The 10,718-nt window shown below is 62.8% G+C and overlaps 1 protein-coding gene across 3 annotated transcripts; it reads right to left on the reverse strand.

The window, feature by feature from the left end:
* On the reverse strand, positions 926-6,758 carry RNF112 (ring finger protein 112). Of its 3 annotated transcripts, XM_018064744.1 has the most exons (15): positions 6,341-6,758; positions 6,080-6,226; positions 5,858-5,898; positions 5,065-5,353; positions 4,674-4,880; positions 4,434-4,562; positions 4,156-4,260; positions 3,702-3,752; positions 3,399-3,455; positions 3,248-3,322; positions 3,055-3,172; positions 2,765-2,931; positions 2,638-2,691; positions 2,440-2,514; positions 926-2,306 (listed from the first exon to the last, which is right to left on the reverse strand). In XM_018064744.1, exons 1-15 carry the CDS (start codon positions 6,728-6,730, stop codon positions 1,836-1,838), a joined length of 2,376 nt encoding a protein of 791 aa, XP_017920233.1. In that variant the 5' UTR covers positions 6,731-6,758; the 3' UTR covers positions 926-1,835. The 3 variants fall into 3 exon arrangements, with proteins under 3 accessions (XP_017920233.1, XP_017920231.1, XP_017920232.1); XM_018064742.1 differs by having other exon boundaries at positions 2,765-2,925; positions 6,080-6,366; XM_018064743.1 differs by lacking the exon at positions 3,248-3,322 and having other exon boundaries at positions 6,080-6,366.

The raw sequence follows: 10,718 nt of genomic DNA on the forward strand, positions 1-10,718 counted from the left end.
AGCAGTGGGTGCAGGCGGCAGTTCCTTGCAGCCCCAGGGGAGGGAGCTTCCAGCTAGACCGCCCCCTCCCTTCCTGACTCCTCGGAGACTCCCCTACATCCTGAGCCTGCAAACCCCAAAGCCTGCAAGGCTCTGTAGCCTGTGTGTCCACTGGATGACAAGGGAACAACCCAATGAGATGCTTCCAGAAACTGTCCTCGACAAACACACACGTTCTGGGCCCTGCCTTCACTTCTGGCCCCAACCCTAGAAGTTCCAGAGTCACCCCGGCCCTCCATCTCCACCGGTCCCAGGCCGGGCATTGGGATTTCTCTGACTTCTGCTGTGGAGCTGGATCCCAGACCATGCCCTTCTGTCTGTCTCCAGACACTGCTTCCCAGAGCTGGTCCTGACATCTCAATTTCAGCACAGCTGACCCTAAAGGAATCTCCCAGTTCGGCAGAGGGACTAGGTGTCAGGAGTTTGGAGGCTCTCCTGCCATCAGCCACCAGGGCAGTGTCAGGTGAGATGTCCCCTCTCTGGGTTTGCATCTGCAAAGGACAGGGTTCCGACGCAGACTCAGTTGCTGTCCTGCTGAGTGCGGGCTGGGCAGAACCAGGGCAGCAGATGATCGCCAGGTGCTGGCCTGCAGAGAGGTCCTGGCTCCTCCTGCCTCTGGCTCCAGTAGTCACTCCCCGTCCACCTCCACCCTTAGATGGAAACCAAGTGACAACCTTCCCCAGGGCCAGCGAGGTGGGAGAGACGATGGGAGCGGGACCCAGTCATAGTGGGCAGACAAGCCCTTGGCCCCCAGGTCTCTGGATTTTGGCCCCTCTTCCTGTCTGCAGGTCCCCGTCATGGAGCGCCTGGGCTCACTGCCCAGTTCCCAAAGCCCCGTGGAGGCTGAGCTCTAGAGCTGCTTCAATGATTTACTGGGACGCTGACACTCGAGCACACACGTTTTATTTTTTGTAGGATGCACCCATTAATCCTTCGCAGTTTAATAGCCTAGAAGCCTCCTCGTGGGGCTCTCCCGTTCTCCTCGGGCTTGTCGTAGGGCTGCATTCAGGTCTCCTGCCAACGGGCCCGAGGGGTCTCCCCTAGGGTCAGGGGGCGGTGTGGTCCGTGGACCTGTCCCCCCAGGACTTTCCTAGAATCTGCGATGAGGGCTGTTGGTGTAATTCAACAACTACTGGTGTTTTTCTTTGGTTCTGACCTGTTGCTGGGACGGCATTCCATAGAGAACGTGGGCACTGACCAGGCTGGACAAAGGGCACAACCACGAGGGACACGTAAGGGGCCCTGCTCTCAGGGAGCGTGCAGGCTCCCTGGGGCTGCCGGAGGAGGGGCAGCCCCCGTCCTGCTGGGGTAACTTTGGGAGGAGTCTCTGCTCTGGGGTTAGGCCACTGTGTGCCGCCTGGGGTGGGGGCACCCGTCCCATTCTCAGCCCCTCTTCGGGGCTCCTGATCCTGATCACCAGGACCCTCCATCCCAGGGCTGCTTCCGTCTCTGAAGGGGAGGCTTCAGAATGGCGCCCGCCCAGCCCTGCTGCAGTCCCAGGAAAGCAGCCAGGGTGGAGAGGGTGGGTCACGCTCTTGGTGGGAGACCCTGGGCCTGTTCATCTAGGAAGAGAGGCAGGTCTGGGACTGTCTGGGACAGAAACAGCCCATTTTTGTTCAGGCCCATCCCAGCCCTGGGCCCTCTTGCTTTCCTGGTGACTGTGATTCTGTCACCGCCCAGATGGGCCATTGACCCAGGATAGTGTGGTACACGGGGGCCCTCGGATCAGCACCCGCAGCCCTCTCCCACATCCGCCCCTCCCCCCAGCATCCAGCCCCGGAGCATCCGGGCGGGGGTCACTCCTCCTGCAGCAGGGGCTCCCGGTCCCCCTCCTGCACCCTCTCGTCTTCCTCCTTCTCCATGCAGCCCACCGTGGCCGCCAGCCCGGCACCCACACCTCCCCCCACCACGGCCGCCCCTGTGGCCCCCACCGCGGCTCCCGCTGCCACCATCCCAGCCTCTGCGGCCAGCGCCGCTGCGGCCATGCCAGCGCCCACCACGCCCCCTGCCAGGCCCATGAGCCCCGCGCCCACTGCGCCGCCGACGGCAGCCAGGTGGCCACAGAAGCGCACGGTGTAGGAGTCCATGAAGGCCTTGGCCTCGGCCTGCAGCTCGGCCTCCAGGGCCTCTAAGGTCTGCTCCCTCCCGGTGCACAGCAAGGTTGCCCCATGCCGGGCCAGCAGCGTGTCCTTCTGGGCTGACAGGAGGTTCCGCATGGTGTCCGGCAGTACCCGGAGCGCAGAGAATATGCGCTTGGTGGCTGCATCCTGTGATGGAGGAGGAAGAAGGGGCCTGACCCAGAGCCAAGTACCTCCCACCAGACCCCCGCCTGGGCTCCTCCTATACAATGCCTGGCTCCTCTGCTGCAGGACACCCAGGCTCCCAGCAGGCCAGGCTCACCTGCTGCCGCACGTATTCCTCAAACTCCTTCTTGGCAGCTTCCACCGTCCGCAGGTCGTGCAGCTGGGCGGCCATCTGTCCAGGGGGAAAACCCGGCTGCCTCCCTCCTTTGCCCCTGTCCCCTGCTGGTTGCCCGGCTCCATTCAGAGGAGTCCGGCCCATCTCCCCCACCCCCACGTCCTCCCCTCGGCCCCGTACCTCGTCCGGGGAGGCGCAGCTGGGCCCTGTCCTTCCCATCCAGCCCGAGAGGTTCTGTAGAGACAGCAGTGGGGGGTCAGGGGGTGCAGGCGCAGCAGGTGTCCAGGGCTCCAGGGGGCTTTCACACCTTGACCTCCTGAGCCAGCTGCTGCCCTGTGAGCAGGCGTCGGTCCCCCCGGGCTGCGGGGCGCCCCTCGCTGCAGTAGCCTGGGCAGCGGCTCTTGGCGTGCTGGGGGGCCGCACTCAGCACGTCAGCCACATAGGCGCGCAGGCGGCCGGCATCGTCATCTGTGTCTGAGGAAGAGATCCCTCATGCAGAGGAGCCCGGAGCAGGACCGGCTTTAGGAGGAGAGAGGGTATCAGGCTGGGCGCCTGGAAGAGGGCAGGCCAGGGAGTCCCTGCTCCAGGGACACTCACCGCCTGAGCTTCCATGGCCTCGGCTCGCCCACCGCCGCCCAGGAGCCGGCAGGAGGTAGCAGCGGGCTCTCCTCCCTTGGAGGAGCCCCTGGACCTTGGGGTACTTGCCGGATGATTTCTAAAGGAGGGGGAGCACTCTGAGCTAGCTCCCCATACCTGCCCCATCTGCCTGGCCCTCTGTCCCCTCCCTCACCTGGATGACGTCGCCCATGTGACCCTGCCAAGCCTTGCTGGGGTGGGAGGAGTCATGAACTAAGAGGTCCAGGTGCTGGAAGAGAAGGGATGCTGACAGCAGCAGATGGGGCGTCGGGGTCTGGGCTCCAAGTCCAGAGATGGGCTCTCACCTGGATTGGCACCATGCCATAGTGTCTGCCCATCACCTCGGCCACGTGGACAAACGTCTGGGGACGGGGCACAGGGGTCACGACTGGACCACTCCAAAGATGTGCCTCCCAGCCCCCGGAGGACACCCTCCCAACTCCCAGCCCAGGACCCTCAGGCCTCTCCTCAGCCCCCAGCCCACAGCCCTGCTCCAGGTCACGAAACCCTGGGGCAGAGCCGGGCAGCACTCGATTCCAGCTGCCCAGTCCCCTGCCTCACGGTCAACACAGGGACAGGGAGCAGCCCCAGGCCAGCCATCCCCTCACCTCCAGGTGCTCCAGGTCTGTGTCCTTCAGCTCCTGAGAGGCTGTGAGGATCTGCAACCAAGGAGAACAAGGTGCGGAAGGGGCTGTGACGACAAGGAGACACTGGGAGGACCCGGGCAAGAAGGACCCTCAGGTGAGCCGTGGGGCTCAGGATGTGGGAGGGATCAGCCGGGGGAGGGGAAACCCCTTGCACCCTGCAATGGGGCAGGACTAGCCTGACCTTGGTGGGGTGGGGGGCAGGCCCAAGAATGGTCCACAGACCTTCAGCTGCCCCAGGAAACTTCAACTGAACTTCAGGACAAACCACATTCCCACCTTCCCTGAGGTCACCCCCTCGCAGGGGCGCCTCCAGAACCTGCTCTGGGGCCAAGGTGACCTTCCTTGGTGGGACCGGGCTGGGCTGAGATGGCCTTGGGAAGGTGGAGAGAGCCTTGAGGAGCTGGCAGGGCTTCACCTGGTAGGAGCTCAGCATGGAGGTGAGGGCACAGAGCCGGGTCCTTGTTTCCCTGCTCAGCTCCGGGCTCATGACGTCCCCCGTGTCCACCAGGAACACGGCCACCTGCGTAGAGTGCCAGCCATGGGTCAGCCTGCCAGGCACCTCCCCGACCCTGCCCCTTCCCACCCCACCTTCTCATCCTGGCCCCCAAAGCTTTCCTGCCCACCACCCTCTCTGCTCCCCGCCCCCCACACTGCCCGAATCGGCCTGGACCCCTCTGTCCCTTCACTCCTCACCTTCCTCCCCTCCTTCCCCAGCAGGAAGGGGTGGCTCCACATCCAGATGCCCCTGGAGAGGCCGTTGGCTCCCCACCGGAATCCCTGCCCGGAGCCCGCGCCCCTCGGCCAGCTGCCCTCGCCAGATGCCTGAGGGGCAGAGAAGCAGAGCAGCTTTGGACCATCCGGCCCTGCTCCCTTCGCCAAAACCGCCTGGGACCCTGGTCCTGTCCCCCAGCCCCCTCCCGGCCCCGCGCTCACCAGGCCGGGCAGGCCCTGGAGCAGGTGGTTGAGGAGGAAGGTCTTCCCTGAGTGTGGCCCTCCCAGGACGGCGAGGAGGCAGACGGGGGTGTCCCTGGCCAGCGGGTGCTTCAGGCAGCGGTTGATGGCGCCCATTCGCAGGATGAGGCCCCCTGAGGCGTTGATCCGCACCAGCAGCAGCGGCTCAGCCCGCACAGCGCAGGTCTCCTGGGCCCAGAGACTAGGCTCCCTGAGCACCAGGCCGGAGCGTGTCCACCCCGAACTCCGCTCCCTCCGTCGCCCCGCCCCATAGCCACGCCCGTCCGTCGCCCCAGCCCAAGCCGGCATGCTCACCTCCATCGCCCCGCCCCCTCCTCCGCCCCACCCCCTCCTTCCAGGTCCAGGTCGGCACCTGCAGCGCGGCGGCAGGCAGCGGCCTCTGCGGCAGGAGCCTCATTCTCTCCCCCAGGCCCCGCAGGCCCTTCCTCCGCTTGCAGGTCTTGCGGCACTCGGGGCAGCAGGGCGGCCCGCAGCCAGGCACGCGGTGGGTGCTGAAGCACCGCGGGCAGAAGTCGTGGCCACAGTCCAGCGAGATGGGCTCACGCGGCCTCTCCAGGCAGATGGAGCAGGCGGGCGGCTCGCGGGGCGCCATGGGCCGGGACCCCAGCCCCAGCTCCAGCTTGGGGAACGGCGTGTGGGACCTGGGGGCGGCGGTGGGGGCGGGGTGCGGGGACCCCAGACAGGGGTGAGAGGGGCCCCCCGAAACGAGGAACCCTGGATGGAGCCGTCGCGGGTAAGTTCCCGCCCGGGTCTGGCCTGTTTCTAACCCTCCAGGAAGGGAGGCAGGGACGGGCAGACAAGATGGTGCCGGCGTCTGGCACAGATGCCAAGAAAATCCACCCCCACGGCCTCCTGCTTCGAGGGGAGGGGTCCCTCCAGGGGCCACCTACCCATACCCCCTCCCTGCAGTGGCTTCAACACGCTGGGCCTGCGGACATAAGGGGGCTCCCGCAGCGGGGCAGATGGCTCTCGGAAGATTCCAGGGCTGAACTGGCACAGGCTTCCTGAGGCACCCACCTGATTTCCCGACCTTCCCTCCACAGCCCACCAGGGCCAGCCTCATGTTGCCTCCCCTGGGACAGGCCTCCGTGCTCCCAGCCAGCCCACCCACATGGCCCGTACCCGCCTCCAGGCCCTCCACTTACCAACTGTTGCTGCTGTTCCCCATGAAGCTCCGTTTTCTCTCCTTGGAGAAAATTGGGGAGAGAAAACCCAAAAAATGTTATTTAGAAGAGAATCCAGAGTTCTGTCTTCATCCTGGGTTTTAGGTGCCCCCATCCCCCCTCTGGAGACCCATCCCCCGCAAGGGGGCCCCTTCCCAGCACCACCCCACACTTCCTCCCCAGATCTCAGGACCAAGACCTTGCCTGTTTGCCAAGCCGGTGACAAAAGGAAATGACTGACAAGGCGGACCTCGGCATGGGAGGCTGGCGGGGCAAGAGTCCCAGAGCAGAGAACAGGCCCGAGAGACCTTGCCGGTGCTGAGGATGGCTCTTCTGGAAGCGCTGGTGGGGCTGTGGCAGGTGGAGGCTGGTGAGGGGGAGGGTGGTCTCCCCGGAGGAGACGACTGGGCAGGGCTGAGAAATGGATGTGACAGTCAGAAAAGAGAAGGCTGCCTCTGGACTCACCCCAGGGGGAGGAGACAGGACTGCGGGAACCAGGGCTCCGGAGGAGGGAGGGACGAGAAGAGCTGAGCCCAGAATCCCTGGCAGAGGCTGGGATGCAGGCAAGCGAGGTGGTGAGTCGTCATGGAGACGAGGGAAAGATAAGGACAGGGCGGGGGAGGGTGGAAGGAGAGCAAAACCATATGGGTGCGTGGCAGACACAGAACTAGGCTGGCACTGCCCCTGCTGGCCCAGCGGGTCTCTTCCAGGGCCGCAGGCAGGGGGTACAGAAGTGTGGGAACCGGGAAAGCACGTGGTGGGCGCTGACCCAGAGCCCCAGATGGTCTCCTTCCTCCTGTGGACGGTCGTGGTGCTGGGCATCTGCTGGGGCCCATGATGCTTCCCACAACACATGGCCTACAAGACCCTCCCCCGCGGTAGTCCCTCCCCCAGGGTCATCCCTCCCCTAGGGTCGTTTCAGCTATGCCTTCCTCAGCCCCCTGGGCTGCTCTCACGTTGGCTCTGTGTCCTGTGGTGTCTTCCTCTCCCACTGAGTTATCTCTGGACCCTCTAACTGGGCCCCTCCCACTCACGCTGCAGTACACAGCCAGCCCAGACCCCTGAGCACAGCTGACCCCTGGCTACTCAAATACCTGCCACAGCTCCGGCTCCATACGACCATTAGATTGGAATCCAAAGTTCCTGGTCTGCACCTGAGGGCCTGAACCTCCCTGAGCAGCCCTCCCTCCGCCACCTCTACCCTCCACCCAGTGTTCCCTGTGGCTGTAGTGGGCCACCAGGCTCCTCTATGTGTTAGTCGCTCAGTCGTGTCTGACTGTTTGTGACCCCATGGACTGTAGCCCACGGGGCTCCTCTGTCCATGGGATTTTCCAGGCCAGAATACTGGAGTGGGTTGTTGTGCCCTCCTCTAAGGGATCTTCTCAACCCAGGGGTTGAATCCAGGTCTCTGGGGGCACCAAGCAAAGGCAGGGCACTTGGATCTGCATTCCTGGGGAGGCTAGGCCAGCAAAGGGGTGAGGGTAGGAGGACGTTTCTCCCAGGGAGAAAGAGGGGGAGGAGAGGCCAGGAGTGGGGCGCGCAGGGCCCTCTGCAGCCTATCCCTCAGTCCTGTCCACAGGGCCCTCTCTGGCCCAGGAGGCCATTGTCTAGCCAGCGGCCTCTGGGTACTATCCAGTGGGTGAACCCAGACTCAGCTGCCTTCGTGGCTGGGACCCTCCCAAGCCTGGCAGGATGTGCTGAGTACACACCCCCACCCCCCTGGGCCACCAGTCCCCTCCCATCAAGGCGACCTCCGCCCTGCCCTAAGAGGACAGAGCAGAACAATCATCCCACACCTTCTTAGCAATTCAGGGTCACACCTGTCACCAAGAGCTGCCTCCCCCAGTCCCCACAGCACAGGCAGCCCTCTGTTGCCACCTCCCCACAACCCACGCTGGGGGGTTTACCCAGACAGAGAGCCCCCAGCAACCACCCCCCAGCCCAGGCCCAAGCTGGCTCAGACACCCTCAGAGAGCTTCCCCGTCTGTCCTTTCCCCTCTTTGTTCTCAAAGCTTTAGGAAGGGCCTCTTCTGTACCAATCATGGAGTCTGCTGCCAGGGCTACCAGAGACAGATGGGGTCCTCACCCGGGGGAGCTCAAAGGCTGTGTTCAAACCCAGGACAGGCCTCCACCCCGAGCACGGACACCGAAACCCAGAAGACTGTGGGACTGGGGAAGCCCTGCAGCCAGACCTGCAGCTGCTGAGGCTCAGTCTTGTGGGATGGGTGGACATTAACCCCTCTCCGTGAAAGGCACTGGGTGCGGGTGGGTGTTGCAGGCACAGGGAGCCGCCTGTGTCAAGGCCAGGCTGGGGCAGTGCTGGGGAGTGCGGTCCACAGAGCACAGACCTAGGGAGGACATGGGGCAGCTTTTAGACTTTCCTGACGTGACGATGGGAACCTAAGGGAGTTGAAGCAGGAGGCATGTGACGAGATCTGCGTCCCTGAACCCACACAGAGAGACTACAGGAGACCTGGCGGCTAAACCAGGCCTGAGACCTGACCCCCAGGGACTGCGTCCAGAGTGCCACCAAGTTTTGCTAGAGCAGGCAGTGCTGTGCTGGGGGCTCCTGCCCTGACACCACCGCCCAGCTGGTGGGGATCTTCACCTGCATAGAGGTCAACTCACACACTGATCTTTGCAGACTTCAGCCACAAACAATGAAGGGTGGTGCCAGGCACGTCTGACTTGCTCTGGAGTTTTGAGGTTAATGGTCTGCCATGTCATCAAAAACTTTTTTTTCTAATTAAAGGGGGGAGATTAAAGCATCCTCAGTGTCCAGTCATAGATAAACAAATAGTTGATTTAAAACTAGACGCTTCAGCTGCAGGGTGGCGTGGGCAGAGCTGTTGTTGATGCTAGGTACCCAGGGGTCTGTTTTGGGCTGAGTCCATTTCCAATTAGAATCTCATCTGTTCTTGCTTCTCTCAGACAGCAGACACAGGTGGTCCCTGCTGTGCGCCAGCAGCCGGGCAGCCCACCGGAAAGGCCCTGGCAGTCAGGCTGAGCACACTAGGCTCTGTCCCCTGAAACAAAGGGCATGAGGACAAGAGTGGAGATTTTGTGGAGCACCTAGAAACTTCTGGGCAGTGGTGTGGTCAGTCAGAAGAGGGGCTCAGCGGCCAATCTGGGAGGTTGGCAGAGGGCAGGGGGCCACGGACACTGGAGCCACTCTTAACCCCCACAGCCCCACTCTGCGGACAAGAAAGTAGAGATTCAGAGTCACATGACCTCACAGAGGCTTGGGGTGGCCCGCCTGGGGGTCAGGAAGGGGTAGAGAAGCCACAGTCCCAGCACGGCAGACAGGAAGGTGGGCTTCAGGGGCGCGACGCCCAGGCTGGGGCACTGACTGACTACTGTCGGGACAGGAGGTGACAGTGGTGACGCTTAAAGGCCCCCTGAGGTTCACACTGGCTAGCGGGGGGCCACCAGCAACCGAGGAACCTGCGCTATCACGCACCAACTTCCCCGAATCTGAGCCCATGCCCAGCTCCAGGCCCCTCCCCTGAAATCCCCCATTTGGACTCCTAGCCACACCAGGTCTGGAGCATCCAGGCAGTCGGCCAGGATGCTGAGGATGCGGCCAGCTGACCCTGAGGAGCAGACTCCCTGCCACAGTCTCCACCCAGCCGGGCCCGGCCCCCTGGACCCCTCTGAGGTGAGAGGCAGCAGCTTGCAGCTGGACAGCCAGCCAGCCAGCCAGATTGGGGCCGGGCCCCCTGCAGGCTCAGCCTCTGCCTCCGGACCGCCATGGCCATCTGGTGGCCAAGGCTGTCCCCAGGTGGACCGGACCAGCTGGAAGGCCCTGGCAGCACCCAGGCCTTGGTGCAAATGCCAACCCTGCCCAGCTTGCCAGCCTGGTCACTCCCCTCCCTGCAGCTCAGCTTCCTGACAGTAAAGCTAAAGATAACAATCTCCCCCCTGCCGGGTTATTGTGAGAGCCTGGCATGCAGCTGGTGCTCAATAAATGCCAGCTGGGCTCACCTCACCTCCCTGTGCCAGCGTCTCCCCACTGTTTGCCCCCTGCCTGGTCTCTCAGCCCCCTCCCCGTCCAGTGGGCCTGACCCTTCCTCTTGTCAAATAAGAATCCGAGAGGTTCCTACAGAGGCAGGGCCTGAGGACGAGAAGACCATGCCCTATAGACAGAGTCCAGTTTCAGCTAGTTTGTTACTCTGATGAGATGGTCACAAGCATTTACTCGCCCCTAAGGTAGGCTGCCATCCCATGGATGGCATCACCGATTCAATGGACATGAGTTTGAGCAAGCTCCAGGAATTGGTGATGGATAGGGAAGCCTGGCGGAGAAGGCAATGGCACCCCACTCCAGTACTCTTGCCTGGAAAATCCCATGGACAGAGGAGCCTGGTAGGCTGCAGTCCATGGAGCTGCTAAGAGTCGGACACGACTGAGCAACTGAACTGAATTGAACTGAAGGTAGGCTGAGTCCTTTCAACAACAGAAACTTCGTTCTCCCCGATTTCCTCCAAAGGTGGAATCATTCCTCCACGTTACAGATGAGGCAACTGAGGCTCTGCAGATGCTCACAGCCATGCCTGCCTCCTGCTAACCTCACTCCCTCACACACACATACACACATACATAGACACACATGTGTACATACACACACACACTTCTTCCTCTCTCAACCCCTCCCCACCCTATAGCCTAGACCCGGGGAGAGCAGAGCGGCCATAACAGCCAGGTGCTCAGCAATCCACCACACAGTCTGTTTGTTGATGAAATCTAGTGTGGAGTGAGGTTAGGTAACAGGAAGTGACCAGCTGACCCCAGAGGTCAGGGAGGATGGTGTCCGAACGCTGGAATCTGCTTCTGCTTTCTGATG

Source organism: Capra hircus, chromosome 19 (assembly GCF_001704415.2).
Source record: "Capra hircus breed San Clemente chromosome 19, ASM170441v1, whole genome shotgun sequence".
Classification (NCBI taxonomy): domain Eukaryota; kingdom Metazoa; phylum Chordata; class Mammalia; order Artiodactyla; family Bovidae; genus Capra; species Capra hircus.

Excerpts from the sequence above, each read along its gene's own strand:
- RNF112 (XM_018064744.1), bottom strand. The coding sequence starts at position 6,730 with ATGTGTTGTGGGAAGCATCATGGGCCCCAGCAGATGCCCAGCACCACG. Across the intron at positions 5,354-5,857 it reads GGGAACAGCAGCAACAGTTG|GTCCCACACGCCGTTCCCCA; the intron begins GTAAGTGGAGGG and ends CGCCGCCCCCAG. Across the intron at positions 2,932-3,054 it reads AGGCCATGGAAGCTCAGGCG|ACACAGATGACGATGCCGGC; the intron begins GTGAGTGTCCCT and ends TCTCTTCCTCAG.